General features: G+C 44.6%; 1 protein-coding gene across 1 annotated transcript in view; it reads right to left on the reverse strand.

Moving 5' to 3' along the window:
* Positions 1-25399, reverse strand: part of parp8 (poly (ADP-ribose) polymerase family, member 8) — a 42435-nt gene extending 17036 nt beyond the window's left edge. Inside the window, 7 exon segments of the mRNA XM_030781079.1 lie at positions 3517-3611; positions 8153-8221; positions 8788-8858; positions 10672-10761; positions 12954-12991; positions 24545-24599; positions 25309-25399. Coding sequence (XP_030636939.1) covers positions 3517-3611; positions 8153-8221; positions 8788-8858; positions 10672-10761; positions 12954-12991; positions 24545-24599; positions 25309-25399 — 509 coding nt within the window.
* Between the last annotated feature and the right edge of the window lie 1256 nt (positions 25400-26655).

The raw sequence follows: 26655 nt of genomic DNA on the forward strand, positions 1-26655 counted from the left end.
TGCTACCCTAACACACTGCCTAACACTGAGCTACCCTAACACACTGCGTGATACTGTGCTACCCTAACACACTGCCTAACACTGAGCTACCCTAACACACTGCCTAACACTGTGCTACCCTAACACACTGCCTAACACTGAGCTACCCTAACACACTGCCGAACACTGTGCTACCCTAACACACTGCCTAACACTGAGCTACCCTAACACACTGCGTGATACTGAGCTACCCTAACACACTGCGTGATACTGTGTTACCCTAACACACTGCCTAACACTGTGCTACCCTAACACACTGCCTAACACTGAGCTACCCTAACACACTGCGTGATACTGAGCTACCCTAACACACTGCCTAACACTGAGTTACCCTAACACACTGCATAACACTGAGTTACCCTAACACACTGCCTAACACTGAGCTACCCTAACACACTGCGTGATACTGTGCTACCCTAACACACTGCCTAACACTGAGCTACCCTAACACACTGCCTAACACTGAGTTACCCTAACACACTGCCTAACACTGAGCTATCCTAACACACTGCGTGATACTGAGCTACCCTAACACACTGCCTAACACTGTGCTACCCTAACACACTGCCTAACACTGAGCTACCCTAACACACTGCGTGATACTGAGTTACCCTAACACACTGCCTAACACTGAGCTACCCTAACACACTGCCTAACACTGAGCTACCCTAACACACTGCCTAACACTGTGCTACCCTAACACACTGCCTAACACTGAGCTACCCTAACACACTGCGTGATACTGAGTTACCCTAACACACTGCCTAACACTGTGCTACCCTAACACACTGCGTGATACTGAGTTACCCTAACACACTGCCTAACACTGAGCTACCCTAACACACTGCGTGACACTGAGCTACCCTAACACACTGCCTAACACTGAGCTACCCTGACACACTGCCTAACACTGTGATACCCTAACACACTGCCTAACACTGAGCTACCCTAACACACTGCGTGATACTGAGTTACCCTAACACACTGCCTAACACTGTGATACCCTAACACACTGCGTAACACTGGGCAAGTGTTCAAGACTTTACATAAATGTACATACCATTTCACAGTATAAAATCCAGCATAAATTTACATACCATTTCACAGTGTAAAATCCAGCATGAAATTACTCTGTGTAAGGTGCTGTTTTTTCCTGCATTAGTCAATGAATCTTACAAGCACTCTGCTAGCTGTTACTGCACACAGCAGTGGTCCCATGATCCAATATGAACCTCATATACTTAAAAAAAATAAAATAAAACTTTAAAAATACCAACAGAAAATATTTAAAGTGCTTACACACATACATTATCACATCATTTTGCTGGTGTGTGAGCTAGCTTTGCGTCTTCTCTAATATTAAAGCATTGTTTTCTTCCTCGGCTACTGGAGGTAAACACAGGCATAATGAAAAAAAGTCCTCCTCAGGTAAACCCCCCCCCCCCTTCCTCCCCCCTCTCTGAGTCGCCTGTCCTCAGGTGGATGACAGCTCGTCTCTGTCACATCAGCTCCAGAGCTCCAGGCTCACCCCAATGGGCAGTAAGCTGTCCAGGGGGACCAGAGCTCCAGGTAGTCTACCCCATAAATCCAGCCCCCCCCCCCCCCCCCCCCCCCGACACGAGGGGCGTAAGGATGGTATGAGGGGGCAGGAGGGCGGGGGGCGTCACCTGCAGCCTGCCCATTCATCTCTGAGGCATATGGTGAGGCCGGTTCCCAGCCGTCCGCAGACGGGACCCTGGTAAAGCAGGTCCTTCTGCTCTGCGTGAGTCCACACTCTGGGCCTGCTGTTTGTCTCCACCGAGGCTCAGATCCAAACCACCAGGTGATGCAGGTGTTATTGAGTCTAAAGCCTTGGCTTGATCCTCCACTGGCCAAGCGGGTGAGTGTTGTGAAAGGACAGACATGAGGGTGTGGGCTGAATACGACTCAGTACATCTGACATCACACTGGAAGTCAGAAGATGCCAGTACTTGAACCAGTCTCTCTTTGCCAGCTAAAATATCTGATATCTTGTAAGACAGTCTGCTGATCTAACCATCGAAACTCTGATGCTCAGAGGAGTGTTAGCATGCTAGTCACTGCTCTGGCTCACGCGCAGCGAAGATCTCACACTGGCCTCGTCGCGGAAATCCCCAGGGAAGAAAAAAGATCGGTGAGTGGTAAATAAAATTTTTAGATATTTCTGCTGTATTGCTCATTCACGTACGCCTTCCTTTTCAGCATCATTGCCTACACAGGCTGGTTTAGCGATAACATGCTTAACTTGCAGTACAATGTCTATACTTTTCCCACTCAGGTTAGGCTCTGTACTCTAACATAATAAACACTGACAACAGGGTGTTGTGTGGATATTTAGGGAAAATATGAGTTTATCTTCATTTGAACTTTCCATATTTTCCAGGCAAAAAGTTGTGGCAGATTCACTGTTTTATGAATCGCTGTTCTGAAAGGAGAACAGTGTATGTTTCGTCACACAGCGGTTTAACGAGAACAAACACATCAGCTCAGAGTCATTCACCCAAACACATCCCATCAGTTCTCATTATATAAGTGCCCATGGGAGAGCCCCACTGCTCTGTGTCAGCTCTGTCTTACATGCCATGATAATAACTGGTTAGGAGAAGACTGTTTTATTTATTTGGCGGTGCTGACAGCCGTTTTCTTTGTGAAGATGAACCATGTTCCGCTGGCAACGCTGTATCGTCTTATTAATCATCAAACTCTTCACCACAAGCTGCTAATGAGGAACACAATACCAAGATAGCACCGTGAAGCCAAGATACTCCTCACCGCGATATACCACCAGGACACCACAAACCTCTGCCACTGTTTCACTTCTGTATTCCATGCTTTAAGTTTGTACTGTATCTTACCGGCCGATACCAACTTATGCAAATTACTCCTCATTTCAATCACAAACACACAGAGAGAGAACAGGTGACCGTAGCCTCATTTCAATCACAAACACACAGAGAGAGAACAGGTGACCATAGCCTCATTTCAATCACACACAGAGAGAGAACAGCTGACCGTAGCTGTGTTTGGTGGAGGGGAAATGGAGACAGAGAAGAATCAGAAGAAAAGGAGGGAATGACTGTGTCTCACACACACACACACACACACACACTCACACACACACACACACACACTCACACACACACACACACACACACACACACACACTCACACGCACACACACACACACGCACAGTCACACACACACACACACAGACACACACACACACACATACACAAATGCACACACACACACACACACACACACACACATACACACACTCACACGCACGCATACACGCACGCACGCACACACACACACAGTCACACACACACACACACACACACACACACGCAAACAAACACACACACACACACACACTCACACACGTGCGCGCAAACACACACACACACACACACACACTCACACACTCTCACACACACACACACACACACACTCACCTGAGAGACACTGCATGGTGGCCATATAACTCCCTCACTGCTGCCAGATCTGCTTCTAGCTGAGGGTGTTTATGAAGCTCTCCATCATAGTTCACCTGTTGGGGGAAAACACACACACACACGCACACACACACACACAGGTTAATCAAGCTAGTCCATAAACCTGGAAAGTGAGAACTTTTGCCAAGATAGATGAAATGCGTCTGAGGAGATCTGGTCGTCAGTGCTTAAAGAGCTGAGGAGAAGGCCAGCTCTCTGTCTGTCTGAATGGATCTCATCTCTGAGCTGATTAAAAAGCTCTGTGTGCTGGGTTTTGGTGTGAGAGAGGCAGTGAGTGAGGGGGAAGAGAAAAACATTGATGGTTTGAGATCTCCAGAGAGAAACAGGATGAGTAATCCAATCCTACTCAGTGCATGCCTTTCAAACTGTTATCTGTATTTCACACACGCACGCAAACACACACACACACACGCACACACACGCACACATACGCACACATACACACCCACACACACACACACTACATCCAGGACAGCACTGAAATAATGGGATATGTTGCAGGGAACCTGCTGTCAGACCTGAGATGCCCAGGTCCTGGTTTTCTCAGGCCTGTTACGTATGCATCTGCTTTTAAACCAGAAACAAAAGCGTCAAAGCAGAGAATGATACTTTAATCAAACTGCACAAGCACATCTCTGTCTGCCAATTCTGTCTGCGAGTCTTCACTCTCAGTTTCAAATCTTTACAAAACAAAACTCCATCAGAAAAAAGAATCAATATGACAGATGTCCACACATTTCTCCGCAAAAACTAAAGCAGGTTGTACTCAGAGGAATGATTAGCATGCAACTCCGAGAGAATTTTTTTAATTATTATCAAATATTCCAAACATGTCATGGTTCTGTCTGGGACTGGACATCTCACTGCATGATAATGTCTCTCTGTGTCTCATGTTCTATGATAATGTCTGTCTGTGTCTAATGTTCTATGATAATGTCTCTCTGTGTTTCATGTTCTATGACAATGTCTCTCTGTGTCTCACGCTCTATGATAATGTCTCTCTGTGTCTCATGTTCTATGATAATGTCTCTCTGTGTCTCATGCTCTATGATAATGTCTCTCTGTGTCTCATGTTCTATGATAATGTCTCTCTGTGTCTCATGTTCTATGATAATGTCTCTCTGTGTGTCATGCTCTATGATAATGTCTCTCTGTGTCTCATGTCCTAGTTCTACCGTTTCATCTCAACAAGCTTTTACCTAATGCATGTACACACTCACCAAAACTTGCATGTAAACACTCACCAAAACCTGCATGTACACACCTACCAAAACCTGCATGTACACACTCACCAAAACCTGCATGTACACACTTACCAAAACCTGCATGTACACACCTACCAAAACCTGCATGTAAACACTCACCAAAACCTGCATGTACACACTCATCAAAACCTGCATGTAAACACCTACCAAAACCTGCATATATACACTCACCAAAACCTGCATGTACACACTTACCAAAACCTGCATGTAAACACTCACCAAAACCTGCATGTAAACACTCACCAAAACCTGCATGTAAACACCTACCAAAACCTGCATGTAAACACTCACCAAAACCTGCATGTAAACACTCACCAAAACCTGCATGTACACACCTACCAAAACCTGCATGTAAACACTCACCAAAACCTGCATGTAAACACTCACCAAAACCTGCATGTACACACTCACCAAAACCTGCATGTACACACCTACCAAAACCTGCATGTACACACCTACCAAAACCTGCATGTACACACTCACCAAAACCTGCATGTAAACACCTACCAAAACCTGCATGTAAACACTTACCAAAACCTGCATGTACACACTTACCAAAACTTGCATGTACACATTTACCAAAACCTGCATGTAAACACTCACCAAAACCTGCATGTAAACACCTACCAAAACCTGCATGTAAACACCTACCAAAACCTGCATGTTCACACCTACCAAAACCTGCATGTACACACTCACCAAAACCTGCATGTTCACACCTACCAAAACCTGCATGTACACACCTACCAAAACCTGCATGTAAACACTCACCAAAACCTGCATGTACACACTTACCAAAACCTGCATGTACACACCTACCAAAACCTGCATGTAAACACCTACCAAAACCTGCATGTAAACACTCACCAAAACCTGCATGTAAACACCTACCAAAACCTGCATGTACACACTCACCAAAACCTGCATGTACACACTTACCAAAACCTGCATGTAAACACTCACCAAAACCTGCATGTACACACTTACCAAAACCTGCATGTAAACACTCACCAAAACCTGCATGTAAACACCTACCAAAACCTGCATGTAAACACTCACCAAAACCTGCATGTACACACTTACCAAAACTTGCATGTACACACCTACCAAAACCTGCATGTAAACACTCACCAAAACCTGCATGTACACACCTACCAAAACCTGCATGTACACACTCACCAAAACCTGCATGTAAACACCTACCAAAACCTGCATGTAAACACTCACCAAAACCTGCATGTACACACCTACCAAAACCTGCATGTACACACCTACCAAAACATGCATGTACACACCTACCAAAACCTGCATGTACACACCTACCAAAACCTGCATGTACACACTCACCAAAACCTGCATGTAAACACTCACCAAAACCTGCATGTACACACTCACCAAAACCTGCATGTACACACCTACCAAAACCTGCATGTACACACCTACCAAAACCTGCATGTACACATTTACCAAAACCTGCATGTACACACTCACCAAAACCTGCATGTACACACCTACCAAAACCTGTATGTAAACACTCACCAAAACCTGCATGTACACACTTACCAAAACCTGCATGTACACATTTACCAAAACCTGCATGTAAACACTTACCAAAACCTGCATGTACACACCTACCAAAACCTGCATGTACACATCTACCAAAACCTGCATGTAAACACTCACCAAAACCTGCATGTACACACCTACCAAAACCTGCATGTAAACACTCACCAAAACCTGCATGTAAACACCTACCAAAACCTGCATGTAAACACTCACCAAAACCTGCATGTAAACACTTACCAAAACCTGCATGTAAACACCTACCAAAACCTGATCAGGGTTTCAGGAAGCCAGCCCTAACTAACATTCTCAGCATTCCATTACACACTGCCCTGTCCTCTGCCCTGCCCTGTCCGTGTGACTGGAACTAAATTCGTCCCTCTGCTGCAGGTTCCCAGGGGAATAAGAGTTTGTTTTGTGGTCAGGTGGTTATGAATGGAAACAATGCTGCCACACAGTAGTGCCAAATATTTCAATAAAAAAATATCAGCTGATCGGTCACTGGACTGAATTTGAAGCCAAAAGAAAGCTGCACCCAGCGGTCACTGGTGTGGTGTTCCTCCTGAGGCGTGCTCTCTGATTGACAGCTTGCCAAATTAACTCAGGATAGAGCCCGGGAAGCTCCGGAACGAGAACCCGTGGACGGACTGTCCTCCGGTGCTGACTCGGCGGGTACGAGAGGGAGGCAGAGCGTAATGGGGGCATTACACCGAGAGACTGCCACCGGGGGTGAGCGGCCGGGCCACGCTGGCACATGCATCTTCATCCGAACGACAGGCTGCCAATCAGTCACGCAGGCTGCCAAAAGCCCGGCCCACGGAGGGCAGCCAGAGTTCAGCGCCAGCGCCGGCTCCACGGAAACGCTTGATGACTCATTCGGGACCGGGCCGGCCGAGCAGACATCCATTCCAATGATGGAAACCCGTCTCGGCCTGCTGATGAACGACCCAATAGACTTTACAGACGGAGAGAGTGAAGAGTGGAGAGGGAGAGAGAGAGAGAGAAAGAGCGCGCCTCCGATGAATTTTGGGGAAATTTACCATGAAATCAAATGTGTTCCTGAAAAGTGATTACTCAGGGACTCTCCGTGGCCGTAATCCTCTGCTCTCAGCCGGGGCCATGACGTGGCTTAGGGGGCAATCAGGGGTAAACACACATTAAGACATACGTGAAACTGCTGCTGGCTGAAGTGAGAGAGGTAAGACACAGATTCACTGCCCACAGTCCTGGTAAAAACACCGACAGGCCACGTCAGCTTCAGTCTCCACCTCTAACCTCAGATGCAAACACGCGTAAACCTCAAGGCTGGAAACTCTGCTCTCCGTAACACCTTCCTCTCTGTGGCCAAAGCCTGAGAGTGTGAGTGTGTGTGTGTGTGTGGTTTCTGCACCGCTCAAGTTCATCTGCTCATCTCTTCAGTGTCCTACTTAAGGTCAAATGCCAGCAAAGCAGAAAAACCAGCAGACACCAGCGAAAACAGAAACAAAAAACACTACCCTCTCTTGGCTCTCTTGGTCTCTTGGAGTTCATATAAATGTTTTCAAACACTAAACATAGAAGGTCCACATATCTGCTCAGAGAGACACCTCAACATTCCTGGTCTGACTGAGAGAAAGTCAAGACAGGCTGAGACTGTCTCAAACTGGCCCACTGGTGACCTTTAACAGTACATGTCATTTACCACACAGTTATTTCAGTCTGAGTGGACAGGCAGACAGGCCCCCGTCTGAAGGAGGTGGGGAACCTACCTGACCGCCGTAGTAGAACTCTTCAGAATCATTATCACCCTCAGAATCCTCGTCTATGGCATAGTGACCCTGAAACACACACACACAAACTCTATCTCTTACCATTTTGTAAAGGTGGGTTTTAAGAGTAATCTGTAACATTTGTCCAGAGTGTTCACCAAAGGGTGAAATTAACATAATGACTCACACAACACTGTCAAATCTCTTTCTTATGAGTCACTCAGAGTCAGTGTTACTGTTTACATATTCAGTTTACATATTCAGTACTGTTTCTATACTCAGTTTACATATTCACTACTGTTTCTATACTCAGTTTACATATTCAGTTTACATATTCACTACTGTTTCTATACTCAGTTTACATATTCAGTACTGTTTCTATATTCAGTTTACATATTCACTACTGTTTCTATATTCAGTTTACATATTCAGTTTACATATTCAGTTTACATATTCAGTACTGTTTCTATACTCAGTTTACATATTCAGTACTGTTTCTATACTCAGTTTACATATTCAGTACTGTGTCCGTATTCAGTTTACATATTCACTACTGTTTTCATATTCAGTTCTCCTCTTCAACTAACACATAAGGTATTGGCATTTGAGTAGAAGTACATGTCTGGTGGTCTTACCAGGTTTCTGTCAGTCTGCAGTTTTGATTTGATGGACAGACAGCTGGTGGCATCATTACTGATCCTCAACTCTGAACATCAGAAAACCAGCGATCAGCTGACAACAACTTAATGTGCAAGTAAACACAGTCATGAACAGAATGCACACACACACACACACACACATACACACACACAGAGACACACACAAACAAACACACACACACACACACACACACACACAAACAAACACACACACACACACACACACACACACACACGGACACACACACACGGACACACACAAACAAACACACACACGGACACACACACACACACACACACACACACACAACCAGTTACATCAACTCTCGCGTTTCTACATTCTCGTCGAGTACTCGCTAATCGCATGATGCCACATCTCGCACGCACTCAGTTTCCAGTTACAGCCCTTGGTAAACAAGAGGAACGCATAAAAGGGTGAATTGATTGTTTGTTTGCTTTATTGTTATATTTCACTGTACAAAGTTTCTTTCCCAGCTGTCGCTGTGATGAAATAAACGTGCAACATTTGTGAGTTGTGGACGGATTTCTCAAGAAGGATGGCTCTAACATCGAGTCCTACAATAAACTACATTAATGTTGTTAAAAGATAGATGCAAGCAAATATGACTAATTTCATTTTAAAGTCGGTTAAGCTTACCAATGATGACCAGGCAAAAAAACAATCGCTATATGTAAACACAATAAGAACATTTAACGGGGGAACTAATTATGCGTTTTCAAATTTACCCGGGTTTAACCAACTATAGCATGCACAACACGCTTTGTTGACTGAGCTTTCTATCTCGGGCTACTGTAGAATGTCGGTAACAATAACGTAAAAATATCGTCGGTATCATCCATACTTCACCATTGCGTAAGGCAAGACCAAGTGTTATCTTCACGTCATATCGTTCATTTTCTGCTTTGCTCTATGCGCTGGGACCAACCGCATCATAGTCGCATAGTCTTTTAACTGATGCAGCAAGACCCCTGCACCGAGTACTCGGGTACTCGAGTTTTTCAGGAAACTCGAGTTGTAAAATTATGCATTCGTTCAACCCCTAACACACACACACGCACGCATACACACGCGCACGCACACACACAGAGACAAACAAAATACTTTCCTGATGCTGCTCTGTCACACACGGCTGGGTTGGGGGGGGGGGGGGGGGGGGGTGTTGATTATTGTAGTCTTCAGGCTCTAGCGACATACAGTAGGCCAGCACTGCTATAGTAATGAGAGGAGTTGGGCTCTAGTTTCCTAGGAACTGGGCTGGCACAGTTCTGACAGGATGAATACAGCCTAGGCTTTACAGCCATTGTGTACATGCTCATTAACCATAATGTTCTCAGCCAAAAATGTCAACACTGCATCATTTCTTACCACCGCACATGTGGACGTAACCACAGCCCGGTAATTATCAGGGAAAAATGAATGAAGATGGCGCTCAGGCTGCAAAATTGGGCACCTTATATTTTTACTGTGTACTGGAAGCTGACTGTGAGAAATGGCAATTAGGAACAAAAGAGACAGTTTAGCGCTATCATTTCCTCAGCTCTGAGCCTCTGTAAAGATAAATTCCTATAGAACCGCAGTGTGAAAGGCCTAAACGAGGACAACCCAGTGAAAGAGATGACATCCCTCAGTGACTGGACGTGATACATAAACAGTGACCATTTCACTGATCACGACTAACAACAGAAAATCATCCTCTATCCGAAGCAGAATCCAACTTATCAGATCAGGGAGCCAGTAGACTGTCAGTATTTGACCGCTTCACCGTGAATATCACAGAACGTCCCAGGAGAAAGATTTTTATCGCTGCACAGCCGTGTAGACATAAAGGGTTCAGTTACCTGTTGCAATTCTGTGGAAAATCACTGGGATGGGATCTCTCGTGACTAAAACTTCATCGTCATTCTCCGAGTTTGAGACGTAAGTGTTGTCTGGAGAGAGAAAATCAAAGGCTGTCATTATTACAGTGGATGAAAGAGAGAAAAACAGGCCGTCAGGCATCCACAGGTGAACTAACACTGAACTCTGTCGGCAGAGCGATCAGCGTGGTCCAGTGGCATGACTGGGCTGCCCTGGCCCAGTGGCATATTTCATGTCTGATGTCTGATCTCATATTTCATGTCTGATATCTGATCTCATATTTCATGTCTGATCTCATATTTCATGTCTGATATCTGATGTCATATCTCATGTCTGATCTCATATTTCATGTCTGATGTCATATTTTATGTCTGATGTCATATTTCATGTCTGATGTCTGATCTCATATTTCATGTCTGATATCTGATGTCATATCTCATGTCTGATCTCATATTTCATGTCTGATGTCATATTTTATGTCTGATGTCATATTTCATGTCTGATGTCTGATCTCATATTTCATGTCTGATATCTGATGTCATATCTCATGTCTGATCTCATATTTCATGTCTGATGTCTGATGTCATATTTCATGTCTGATGTCTGATGTCATATTTCATGTCTGATGTCATATTTTATGTCTGATGTCTGATGTCATATTTCATGTCTGATGTCTGATGTCATATTTGTTCTGATGATTTGAGTCATCCCAATGTTTCCGCTCAGACTTCACACATAATACCCACACCCTTCTTCTAAAAGTCCTCTTCCTTATGTATGATACCCACACCCTTCTTCTAAAAGTCCTCTTCCTTAAGTATGATACCCACACCCTTCTTCTAAAAGTCCTCTTGCTTATGTATGATACCCACACCCTTCTTCTGAAAGTCCTCTTCCTTATGTATGATACCCACACCCTTCTTCTAAAAGTCCTCTTCCTTATGTATGATACCCACACCCTTCTTCTAAAAGTCCTCTTCCTTATGTATGATACCCACACCCTTCTTCTAAAAGTCCTCTTGCGTATGCAGCTCTGAGAGATGAGTCCTCTGGAGCTCGGGGTAAAACTCTAGAATGTGTCTTATGTCTGGGACTCAGAGACTGGGTGTGTCTGATGGCCCAGACCCGGGGTGACACCCACGGCCGTGTCACGCTACAACTCAGCCATGCTTTCCCAAGGCTCTCTTTAAAAACGCAAAGTCTGTTTACAGCAGACAAAATAATTCACCACGTTCATGTCCGCATGTGCACCGAATTTCAAATGTGTCTTTTGGTCAAATGAATCCAGAGATGAAAGTCCAGTGTCTAAACTAAGGGATGTGTTATTCCGGGCCCTCCGCGATGCAGTTAAGACTGTGTTTGGTTTCTGTTCACACAGACTCACAGCGGGGAGAGGCCAGTTCTGCTTACCAACGGCTTTCAGACACAGACGCACATTAATTACAGACCAAGCACGTTAGAGTATTAACCAATGACATCGTATTAATTATGGGGAGCAAGCTATACGCCAGAGAGCACTAACATTCATCAACAACAACACACAAACAAATAAACAACAACCGCAGCAGCCAAGCCGTGTGTAACTTCCCATTCCACAGACTTTAAAGCACTCACAGCTTCTAAGTCAAGCCCAAAGTCTGTAACGAAGAGAGAGAGAGAGAGAGGGAGACAGACAGACAGACAGAATGAAACAGCGCCTGTTTGGACCCACACTGTATGAGTGTGTGTGCGTGCGTGTATATTGAAAATACATACTTAAGAGTGCATTTGAGTGTGTCTGCGTGTGTGTGTGTGTGTGTGTGTGTGTGTGTGTGTGTGTGTGTGTGCGTGTGTGTGCGTGCGTGTGTGTGTATGTGTGTGTGTGTGTGTGTGTATGAGATATGAGCCACTGCAGGTCATTGAACTCAGCTCTGAATTAATGACCACTGCTTCACACAGAACTCAAACATCAACACTACTACACTACTATTGTGTGTGTTTGTAGTTCACTACTACAAACACACACAATGACGATGACGATGATGATGATGATGGTGGTGATGATGAAGAAATTTGTGGTTGGTGTTTTGTTGTTGTTGTTGTTGTTGTTGAATTGCAGGACAACTGAATCTTCCTCTGGTTCTTAATCAGAGAATGATTCATATCCACTGATTATATATGTGTCATCACTTTGCCTCTCGTTTTGACATGTTTTATCTCCCAATAGTAACATAATGAAGTCTTTATGCATTTTAATGTGTAAATATTGGAGGTTTGATGTTACCTGGATAATCATCAGAGACATGCACTGAGTAGGAGACCCTGTGAAAACAGAGAGAGAGAGAGAGCAGCGTCAGAGGGAGCAGAGACAGGAGGAAAAAACACAAAACTCTTTATTGATGAGAAATGGATTTGCTCCTGTGGCCTGGAATAGAGACACTGAGACAGTGACACTATCAATACTTAACACGACATACACCGACCACAAGGAAATCTTCATGTATGCAGCGATTAAACATTACAATGATAAAACAGCGTCCTGTCAAATCCCGACACTGTAGGAGGACAGAGAGAGCGCGTGTGACAGCTGGCTGAACACACTCAGGTTCATCTCGTTTTAACGGCCCTTTCTAAAGCAGGGGGAGAAGAGGGGGAGAGGTGTGTGTGTGTGTGTGGCCTGTGTCCGTGTCCAGTCTAACAGCTCAGCTCAGTCTGGCCATGTTACACTATCAGCAGATCCACTCCACTGCTCACAGAGTCTGACCATGTTACACTATCAGCGCGGCCCACAGAGGTCACCGACTCCGCCCAATGCTTTAGCACCTCTGCACTGAGTCCGGCCAAGTGTGTCAACACACAGCCTTAAATTCACCTCAGCAGACCAACACTGCACTCACACCGCTCTGCTTTCACTCCCCGCCTCACACAACCACACACACACACACAAGCATACACACTATCTCTCTCTCTATCTCACACACAAACAAAAACACAGACACACACACACACACAACCACGCACACACACACACACTCTCTCTCTGTATCTCACACACAAACACAAACACAAACACACACACACACACGCACACACACACACACACACACACTCTCTCTCTCTATCTCACACACAAACACAAACACACACACACACACGCACACGCACACACACTCTTTCTCTATCTCACACACACACACACACACACTCTCTCTCTCTATCTCACACACAAACACAAACACACACACGCACACACACACGCTCTCTCTCTCTATCTCACACACAAACACAGACACACACGCACACCTAACCGCGCACACACACACACTCTCTATATCTCACACACAAACACACACACGCACACACACACACTCTCTCTCTCTCTATCTCACACACAAACACAGACACACACACACTCTCTATATCTCACACACAAACACAAACACACACACACACACGCACACACACACACTCTCTCTCTCTATTTCACACACAAACACAAACACAAACACACACACGCACACGCACACACACTCTTTCTCTATCTCACACACACACACGCACACACACACACTCTCTCTCTCTCTATCTCACACACAAACACAAACACACACACACTCTCTATATCTCACACACAAACACAAACACACACACGCACACACACACACTCTCTCTCTCTATTTCACACACAAACACAAACACACACACGCACACACACACACTCTCTCTCTCTATCTCACACACAAACACAAACACACACACACACACGCACACGCACACACACTCTTTCTCTATCTCACACACACACACACACACACTCTCTCTCTCTATCTCACACACAAACACAAACACACACACGCACACACACACGCTCTCTCTCTCTATCTCACACACAAACACAGACACACACGCACACCTAACCGCGCACACACACACACTCTCTATATCTCACACACAAACACACACACGCACACACACACACTCTCTCTCTATCTCACACACAAACACAGACACACACACACTCTCTATATCTCACACACAAACACAAACACACACAAACACACGCACACACACACACTCTCTCTCTCTATTTCACACACAAACACAAACACAAACACACACACGCACACGCACACACACTCTTTCTCTATCTCACACACACACACGCACACACACACACTCTCTCTCTCTCTATCTCACACACAAACACAAACACACACACACTCTCTATATCTCACACACAAACACAAACACACACACGCACACACACACACTCTCTCTCTCTATCTCACACACAAACACAAACACACACACGCACACACACACACTCTCTCTCTCTATCTCACACACAAACACAGACACACACGCACACACAACCGCGCACACACACACACTCTCTATATCTCACACACAAACACAAACACACAAACGCACACACACACACTCTCTCTTTCTATCTCACACACAAACACAGACACACACACACTCTCTATATCTCACACACAAACACAAACACACACACGCACACACAACCACGCACACACACACACTCTCTCTCTCTATCTCACACACAAACACAGACACACACGCACACACAACCGCGCACACACACACACTCTCTATATCTCACACACAAACACACACACGCACACGCACACTCTCTCTCTCTATCTCACACACAAACACAGACACACACACACACACAACCACACACACACACACACAACCACGCACACACACTCTCTCTCTATATCTCACACACAAACACACACACGCGCACACACACTCTCTCTCTATCTCACACACAAACACAGACACACATGCACACACAACCGCGCACACACACACACACTCTCTATATCTCACACACAAACACAAACACACACACGCACTCTCTCTCTCTATCTCACATACAAACACACACACGCACACACAACCACGCACACACAACCATGCACACACACACTCTCTCTCTCTCCATCTCACACACAAACACAGACACACACGCACACACAACCGCGCGCACACACACACTCTCTATATCTCACACACAAACACAAACACACACACGCGCACACTCTCTCTCTCGCTATCTCACATACAAACACACACACGCACACACAACCACGCACACACAACCATGCACACACACACTCTCTCTCTCTCCATCTCACACACAAACACAGACACACACGCACACACAACCGCGCACACACACACACTCTCTATATCTCACACACAAACACAAACACACACACAACCACGCACACACAACCACGCACACACACACGCACTCTCTCTCTCTCTATCTATCTATCTATCTATCTCTCACACACACACACACACACACACACACACACTCTCTCTCTCTTTCTATCTCACACACAAACACACACAAGCACACACACTATCTCTCTCTCTATCTCACACACAAACACAAACACAGACACACACACACAACCACGCACACACACACACACTCTCTCTTTCTCTATCTCACACACAAACACAAACACAGACACACACACAAACACACTCTATCTCTTTCTCTCTCTCTCTCTCCTTCACACACACACACACACACACACACACACTCTCTATTTCTCTCTCACACGCACACAACGCCATAAAACACTTTAAGTATGTGATGCAATTCAGTTTGTATAAGATTTTCCACTGTTCTCTCTCACACATCTCCACTGCTCTCTCTCTCTCTCTCTCTCTCATCCCCTCTCTATCTCTCTCTACCCCTCTCTCTCTGTCTCTCCCTCTCATTCTCTCTGTCTCTCTGGGTGCTCTCTCTGGGCGCTGTACTCTATTGCCTTTGTGTTCAGTGTTTCATCTCTGTCTGTGTGTGTGTTCATTCACAGATAAACTGTGTTGAGGGAAAGGTCAATACATAAAAGAATTGAATAAATAAATGTAGATCCCTTTGACTGCAGTCACTAACTTTCACGCTGAGCTGAGAGCAGCCCGTTGACGGGTGAACAGGTGGCGTGGGGGGAGGGGGGGAGGGGGTGGTAGGGTAACTTCAGGTGGAAGTCATGCGTGGTTAGAGTCATATCTGAGATCTATGAGTTCCTCTGACTCTAGGAACGATCAGACCACTCACAGCTGTGACCCCAGCCGCTCCAGAACACCACAAAGCTAACTCAACTAAAGCATGTCTCCTCACCTCATTTCACCAAATCAACCAAGTCACCAAGCAGAGAGCATGGTGGCAAACGAACACGACCACACCGTGTGACACTCAACCATAAAAATCTCGGTTTAAGCCCAGAGAAAGCCCTCTTCGACCCGGACAAACCACATGCCTCTGTCCACAGAGAGCCCAGCAGAACCCTACAAGACAGCGTCAGCTATGCAAAAAAAAACGGCTTGGAGTGTGACCAAGCTTGGCATGAAATAGAAACAACATGACTTCACGAAAAAAAGGGTGGTTCTCCCTCACTGCCTTCAGCCCCCACAAATGCATTTTAGCTTTGGTTTTCACACACATTATTCAAAGTGCCATCTGCAAGCAGTTCAAACGACAGCACCACGAAGAAAAAGAGGGTGTGTTCATTTTCCCGTGTCAAACACACGGAGGTAAAACAGAGCTCCCTCTACAGGTCACTTTTATACCGTCAGCATTTCCACTTAATCCCATGCACGGGTGCTCGAATGAGAAAGAGTGTTAATCCCATGCGTAGGTGCTCTAATGAGAAAGAGTGTTAATCCCATGCATAGGTGCTCGAATGAGAAAGAGTGTTAATCCCATGCATGGGTGCTCTAATGTGAAAGAGTGTTAATCCCATGCAGGGGTGCTCTAATAAAATAGATTATGGATTACATAAACCCTTTGAAAGTTCTTTACAACTGAACACCCTTGGAGTTCATTTAACACTGGTGACTTTGCTTTGCAGATAATCAGTGTTAGAAGAGGAGCTCCAGGGGCTTTGAGGAGCTGTGTTTCACAATGAGAACGGAGTGAAGATGTCTTTTTCCAGCAGAGAATCTCTCTCATATAAACCAGCCCCAGTGTCGTACGCTGTGTTCATCTCAGTAATGAGGCTGACCGTAGACAGAGTTAAATCAAAGTCATATTTTACTCTGTGGGAGGAGTCCGTGTAACACTGGTCATTTCAGTGTTCAGGTTTTCCGGTATTTGGGCTAAGCTATCCATTTGCCTCAAGTTTCAACGACTTTAAATTCCCTTTCTTCTGCTGAATTTCCGTCTCTGTACCCAAATGGGCATCCTGATGGCTCGCTGACACCAGCAGGGCTCAGGTTCACAGACAGGGGGCGAACTTTGCTGGCTGGGCCCAGAAAACACATTTATGTCATCTTCTGTAATGTCAAATGTATGGCCTCTTGGACTTGTAAAGCACGTTATTTTAGGGAAACACACTCCACCAGCTGCCCTGTGCCAGCTAAACAGGTCGGCTCTGGATGACTGCTCTGGAAACCCAGCAGAGAAAGGGAAGTAAACCTTCTAGAAATCTGACTACAGACTGAACTAACAGAGCAGAAATCTGACTACAGACTCCACTAACAGAGCAGAAATCTGACTACAGACTCCACTAACAGAGCAGAAATCTGACTACAGACTGAACAGAGCAGAAATCTGACTACAGACTGAACTAACAGGGCAGAAATCTGACTACAGACTGAACTAACAGGGCAGAAATCTGACTACAGACTGAACTAACAGGGCAGAAATGTGACTACAGACTCCACTAACAGAGCAGAAATCTGACTACAGACTGAACTAACAGGGCAGAAATCTGACTACAGACTGAACTAACAGAGCAGAAATATGACTACAGACTCCACTAACAGGGCAGAAATCTGACTACAGACTGAACTAACAGGGCAGAAATCTGACTACAGACTGAACTAACAGGGCAGAAATCTGACTACAGACTGAACTAACAGGGCAGAAATCTGACTACAGACTGAACTAACAGAGCAGAAATCTGACTACAGACTGAACTAACAGGGCAGAAATCTGACTACAGACTGAACTAACAGAGCAGAAATCTGACTACAGACTGAACTAACAGGGCAGAAATCTGACTACAGACTGAACTAACAGGGCAGAAATCTGACTACAGACTTAACTAACAGGGCAGAAATCTGACTACAGAATGCGAAAGAGGAGAAAGCATTCTTTCAGTATAGCTCTATTTTGGTGAACTAATCATGCTATGTCTTGCTAATTAGAGGGATATTTTAGTCTGTGCTTTGATGAGGTTTTTTCACCTGATATGTCAAGCCAAGGTGTCAGATCCCCACCGACAGCTCTCTATCTCTCTTATAGCCTCCTATTTAAAAAACACACTACTGACAGAGAGAGAGAGAAGAGAGAAAGTGTGTGTGAGTGTGTGTAAGTGAGTTTGTGTGAGAGAGAAAAAAGAGGGTGTGAAAGAGAAAGTGTGTGTGAGAAGGCAGAGAGAGAGAGAGAGAGCGAGAGAGAGAAAGAGAGAGAAACAGAGAGCCTATCACTCTGTTGTTGGATTAGAGTATTGCTGGCCCTGTTTTAAGAGCCTGGTCATGGAGCAGGGAGCTGAGATGGGATTTGAGATCCTGAACACTGTAAGATTGGAACAGGGAGCTGAGATAGGACTTAATATCCTGAACACTGTAAGACTGGAGCAGGGAGCTGAGATGGGACTTAATATCCTGAACACTGTAAGATTGGAGCAGGGAGCTGAGATAGGACTTAACATCCTGAACACTGTAAGATTGGAGCAGGGAGCTGAGATAGGACTTAATATCCTGAACACTGTAAGATTGGAGCAGGGAGCTGAGATGGGATTTAAGATCCTGAACACTGTAAGATTGGAACAGGGAGCTGAGATGGGATTTGAGATCCTGAACACTGTAAGATTGGAGCAGGGAGCTGAGATGGGATTTGAGATCCTGAACACTGTAAGATTGGAGCAGGGAGCTGAGATGGGATTTAAGATCCTGAACACTGTAAGATTGGAGCAGGGAGCTGAGATGGGATTTGAGATCCTGAACACTGTAAGATTGGAGCAGGGAGCTGAGATGGGACTTAAGATCCTGAACACTGTAAGATTGGAGCAGGGAGCTGAGATGGGACTTAAGATCCTGAACACTGTAAGATGGGCTTGTCCTTCCTCAGTCCAGTCAGATGGAGTCAAAACCCAGAGTGCCTTAGACCTGCTCAGAGCTTCTCATGCTAAATCTGAGGTGTACTTTGGTCCTATTGGTTTTATAACGATGACATTAGTGAATGTCAGGTCGTCCTAATCCACCACACGTATGTCTTTCACACATATCTCCAAACCAGCTGTGGACAGATGGGGACAGTCAAAGTTGTGGAAGATGTGGACAGATGTGGACAGACACGGGTGTTTGGTAGTGCTCAGGGTCAGGGGTCTCTAACCAGCCAGTGGACAACACAACTGAATGAATGAAACAAATTAGCTGGTTTGTGGATGAATTTAAGATTGTTCTCAAAATACATGACTCACCAAAATTTCCATTTGTTTTATATTCTGTGACAGTGAACAGGTCTAAGAGCCAGATTTGGGATGAATACACCCACCATCCACATTCTTACAAACACCTGCCTCACACCTACAGTCACTGACCACTCTCTGAGGTACACCTGCCTTATACCTATACTCACTGACCACTCTCTGAGGTACACCTGCCTCACACCTACACTCACTGACCACTCTCTGAGGTACACCTGCCTTATACCTACACACACTGACCACTCTCTGAGGTAAACCTGCCTTATACCTATACTCACTGACCACTCTCTGAGGTACACCTGCCTCACACCTACACTCACTGACCACTCTCTGAGGTACACCTGCCTTATACCTACACACACTGACCACTCTCTGAGGTAAACCTGCCTTATACCTATACTCACTGACCACCCTCTGAGGTACACCTGCCTTATACCTATACTCACTGACTGCTTTCTGAGGTACACCTGTCTTATACCTATACTCACTGACCACTCTCTGAGGTAAACCTGCCTTATACCTATACTCACTGACCACTCTCTGAGGTAAACCTGCCTCACACCTACACTCACTGACCACTCTCTGAGGTACACCTGCCTTATACCTATACTCACTGACTGCTTTCTGAGGTACGCCTGTCTTACTGGTGTAGAGGTACAGACTGCAGCCCCTTTGTTACTATGCACAGTTTGCCAGCCATCCTCTACCCTCTTCATCAGTGGTCAGTCTCTGGCCACAGGACCACTGTTGGTTGAATATTATTCAGGTGACAGAATATTCTCATTCCAGCAGTGACACTGATGCGGTAGTGACGTGGTCGTGTGTGTCACGCTGTTATGAGTGGTCGTGTGTGTCACGCTGTTATGAGTGTTTGACACACTGCAGTGTCAGCAGCATTGTTACACGCCTCAGTGTCTCTGCTGGGCTGAGAGTCTTCCTGTGGTAAGAAAACTGAACATTAATGAGGGGCTAGAGGATGGTTCACACAAATAGTCCATAGCAACAGATGGGCCATAGTCTCTCACTGTACGCCTACGGGGTCCACCTACGAGACAGGTGTTTTAAATGAAGCGGGCGGTAAGTGTGCGCAGGTTCAGGGCTGGACTGTTTTGTGCTGCTCCTGTCCTCTCCTCTGCTCTACATGACCTTGCTCTCTCAGTAAGCAGAAGAAGTCAAAACCTTCCACGGCTGTCATGTGATGTCTCTTTCCTTTTACACACTCGGTCCTGTTAGAATTCAAATCAGATTCTGTGTCTGTTTCCTTTTACACACTTGGTACCATTAGAATTAAAATCAGATTCTGTGTCTGTTTCCTTTTACACACTAAATCCAATTAGAATTCAAATCAGATTCTGTGTCTGTTTCCTTTTACACACTTGGTACCATTAGAATTAAAATCAGATTCTGTGTCTGTTTCCTTTTACACACTTGGTACCATTAGAATTAAAATCAGATTCTGTGTCTGTTTCCTTTTACACACTTGGCACCATTAGAATTCAAATCAGATTCCGTGTCTGTTTCCTTTTATACACTTGGTACCATTAGAATTCAAATCAGATTCTGTGTCTGTTTCCTTTTATACACTAAATCCAATTAGAATTCAAATCAGATTATGTTCCCAAATACTGCGAGCCAATTTTTGACCCGGGTCTACTCAAAGCTGGCCCGTTCAACATGGCTGTGCTCTGTCACCTCGATCTTGGCAGGCGTGAAGGTTTGCCTCAGGCCCGAGAGTCACCGTTGAGGGTTTTTGTTTTTTTTCTAATTAAAATGGCCAAGAGAACAACAAAGCAAGCAACTGAGAAAGTTTTCAGAGGAACACAACCAGATTACTAACCATTTCCTTACACAGGGGCTGTTCCATCAGCTGTTAAATGTTTCAACACGACTGGATGTTATGTTCTGCTCTGATCATGTTTCTTTCCGCTGCTCTGTCAGTCAACACCACACCAAATTTACTGAAGATCATCCACCCCCCCCACCCCCCACCCCCTCACAGATCTGTTTATGAAAAATGTTATGACTGTCCTCGTGCAGTTTGTCTAAGATCACGTTTTTCAGTGAACTCTTTTCTGTGTGTTCCACATTCTGGAAGCAGGTTCCATTTCTCAGAAAAGCCAAAACTGCAGTCTTAAATTGAACTTTGCTAACATGAACGCAATTCGAATGATGATACATGGACAGCCATGCCTGATGTTTGCATCTTTAAGTCATCTTCATGTATTTTTAGAGTTGATGCATCCATTAAAATATGTGTCTTTCATCTAAATATAGCATTTTATCTACATCAGACAGGGTGGCAAAAACAAAACGCTTCAGATCTTTCCACCGCGGGTCTTGTGAAGCTGCAGCAGCTACAGGAAACACTTAACTTCCCCTTCAGCTCAGCCACAGCCAGAAAACTTGATAGAAAGTCTTTGCTTGACTTCCTGCTCGTAACGTACAGCAGTACCGTACAACAGAGCCCCAGATCGCCGCCATGGTGACGCGTCCAAGTAATGTGTCAGTCAGACAAAGGCAGGATGCTATTCTCCTCTGGTCAACACACAAATCTTTCATTTCAGCCCTAGCATTCCACCTACAGCAGCCCCTTGTTTTCTCACTGCGCAGTCTGCATTAGACAGAAACCAAAGAAACCAGACTACGGTGTTCTTATGAAGACGACACATAGTACTGGGCATCAGCACCGAATACATGCACATCATATATGCATCATATACAGTCCATCATATACAGTCCATCATATATGCATCATATACAGTCCATCATATATGCATCATATACAGTCCATCATATACAGTCCATCATATACAGTCCATCATATATGCATCATATACAGTCTATCATATACAGTCCATCATATACAGTCTATCATATACAGTCCAACATATACAGTCCATCATATACAGTCCATCATATACAGTCTATCATATACAGTCCATCATATACAGTCCGTTAGCTTCATTCACAGGCCGTCACAAAGCCTGATAAGACAAACACAACACACTAATATCTTATACTGTCTTATAACAAACATACCATACACATTACACATTACACACTGTTATCATATACTAACGCACTAAACCAACTGCACTGTCTGGGAAAGCAGAATCATCAGCATTTCACCACACGCTTGTCAAACTATTTCCACTAATCCTACGAACACAACTGCTCGTACTGTAAATACCACTGCCAGTAGAATGACTCCGAAAAGCAGCTGGAATAGTGATATCTATTGGCAGTCTCCACCATCAGTGCACCCACAGAACCAGCACTGAGGCTGTTTTAAACCAGCCCAAATCGTATTTTACAGCTGAATACTGGGAGTGACAGATGACTTTGCAGTCGTGGGCAGTCTGCCTGGACCTTGGGCCTGCCCTAATTAATAGGGGGAATTAATTAAAGGAGAGGGGCCGACTGTCTCCGTATGGAAATCTTTGGGGGACTTTCTTATCTGGACTAATACTGCTCCAGTGAACCACGCGCTCACTCCAGGACCCCTTCACTTTAAATTTGCATATTTATCACACAAATTTGCATAACAATAAGACAGGTATTTCACTGCAATTAAGTTCCTCTTTTATTAAAGGTTTATTAAGAAAGACTTTGAGAATGTCCATATGATTTGGGTTCACAAATTCCTCAACCTTTATCGAGTCAAAATATACAAAAATAACAATAATAACAATGATAATAATAATTATAATAATAAAAAAGTGGTCCCATGATAAAGGGGTGTATGAGCAATTGTTCAGTAAAACGAACAGAAATGTGACGGGAAGGGGCGATTCGGTCTCTTTACCAACAGAAAACGGCTACTTCTCGATTTGTACACGGGAACCTAGTGATACGTAGCACTAATGAATACTGTTAAGCAACGGTTGTACAACTCAGCTCTCATCACTAACCAGCGAAACCCACTAACCGACACATCAGCCAACACAGACCGCTGGCAAAAAATGGCAGGCCGCTAAAGGCTGAATACAATGACTTTACGGTCAAAAGTTAACGTTTTTGTAACGTTGCAGTGAAACAGAGACTGATGCTACAAATGTTATCAGTGTGTGATCACAGGGGGAATAGCTGTTCAGATTCACGTCTATCAAACAAACTTAATAAGCCTGGTATTACGCAAACATTAGCCGACAACACACTGTTCACTTCTCTATCTAACAACACACCCACGCATCACAACACTCACTCATATTCTCTCTCTCTCTCTCTCTCTCTCTCTCACACACACGCACACACACACACAAACACACAGAGTTTGCTGTGAGGGGGAAATGTCACTTTCACTGTGTCGTGCATTATTTGTTCGTTTCCACAGTAACATGAGGTAGGCAGGCATTTTTTCTCAGTGTCTTTGAAAAACGAGTAAGTTTACCTTTTAGATCCCTTTGAGTAGGTGAAAGTGAAGGTGGCGTCTGTGTATCGAAAATCTGGGGGGGAAACGGTGAAAAAAATCGGTCATGTGAGAGCCCACAGACACAAACTTAGAACTCACGCAACCGAAAAAAAAAATAAACCACAAGAAAAAGTCTCCTTCAACAAGTGCAGTCTCCATGGCAACATCGAGAGGGATTTCCACCGATATTGGAGACTATGGAAGCAAACTGATATCTAATAGCTAAATATCTACTCAACTCTTGTTACCAGAAGAAGGCTGCTTTTGTGTACGTTTTACCTTACAGTTTGAATAAATATATAATAATGACTCGCTTTGTACTCTGTAAAAGAAACCAAAAAACCTACGCTAACTGGATAATAGCATGACAAGCATATTAATGCATTTTTTAATTATTTTATTTTCGGGAGAGTGTAGCGACAATCCGCGTTTGCTGTTTAAACGTTAGGCCTTCACTAAACGTACGTTATTGCATAAGTGCAAACGGGGAATATATCTATGACCGGAAAACACTCAAATTGCGCACAACTAACGTTAACCGTACAGTCGAAATAATCGTTGTTCAGTTTGTCCAGCTTTCTTTGTTGTGTCTAGCGACCGACGGTGACGTTTAACTAGGCTGTTATGAATGTTTTCCGTATGTTTATATCTGCTTTTTTCGGAGGAATTTGGAATGTGTATACTACATCTTCATAATTTAGCAGATATCTAAGAAAGCACTATCAATTGACATAGAAACTCACCCGAGAACAGGCAGTCTTTCTCTGCCTTACACCTTTGAATTACGATGTCGACGTCTTTCTGTATTCTCTCTTGCCTTGAACACATCCCCATGAAATAAAACCCACTGGAATGGCTTCTTTCTTACTAATTTTCAACAAAATGACAGATCCCTTTGCAAAACACGATGCGATTCAAAAACAGTTTCCTGCTTGGATGTCTGATGGAGTAGGATCCCAGGTGTGTCAAAAAGATCGTACGGTATCAGCTAGGACGACACTGTCTCATCTCTGGGAACAATAGCTTGCACTAATGGAGATAACCGGTATTTGAGACCTCTTGACAGTAAAAATCATAAAGATATCAGTTTTAGACCGGAAGCACCGCTCTCGCCTCCACATCACTAGACTGAAACCCAACAATGGCGATTTTGAAAGCCAACAGAGCGCAGAGCTACCAGTAGTCTTAAAGTGAAACCAACACAACGGCTACTCCTCTTCCGACGGCTGCTTGTGTGAGCGTATGCGTGCGCGTGTGTGGGATCCACACGGTAGGATTGGAATTCAAATAAGGTTGGATGATGTCATGATCGTGTTTTTCGTCCCACGCTCTCTAACTCGGCTCCCACGAAGCACACCAAATAGTCTTAGTAGGTTGTGCTTTATCCTTGGCTCAAATACACCCTGTAAACCGCAATTATGAAGTGTTAACGTTAATGTTCATTAGCGGACTAACAGCTTCTCGGGTCTTGTTCGCTACAGTAATCTGTATTGGTCGTTGGTAAAGGCTGTTTAATGCAATAGTGTGTCTGCAGTGTTACTCAGTGAGATGTCTCGTCAATCGTGTCCATCAACCACAACAACAATACCTGCCGATCATGTTCTGCACGTTAAGGAGAGACATGCAAATGTTCGCTCCCACGCTGGCTATAGCAGGCATGTATGTATGATATCATATCTTTTAATCTTTGGACTCTAAAAGTGTCCCTTCCTCTTGCAGGCCTGTCAGTAGTCCAGTAATGATACAAAGGATGTTTTTCCCCCTTTGAGGCATGCCATTTGTACCACAGGTTGCCATGGAGAGTGAGAGAGTGAGACAGAAATGGAGATGCAGACTGATCTCTGTGTCTGTAAGACAGGGCAGAGTGTCTGACTGCCTTAGGCCAAGATCTGACCGCAAAAACCGGTCCATATGTTTCCTACAGGAGGTGCCTTGTGTCTTTGGGTCACTTACATTAACTATATTATTAAATAAATATTAGTTATGTTTAGTTTTGTTGGTACGTGTTCCAGGCAAACACCAGTTGTAAGGAAATAAAGATGAAGAAAGGCATGTTGACATCTGTTAAAGATGTTGCCGTAACAACAGAT

The sequence above is a fragment of the Chanos chanos genome, chromosome 1, assembly GCF_902362185.1.
Source record: "Chanos chanos chromosome 1, fChaCha1.1, whole genome shotgun sequence".
NCBI lineage: Eukaryota > Metazoa > Chordata > Actinopteri > Gonorynchiformes > Chanidae > Chanos > Chanos chanos.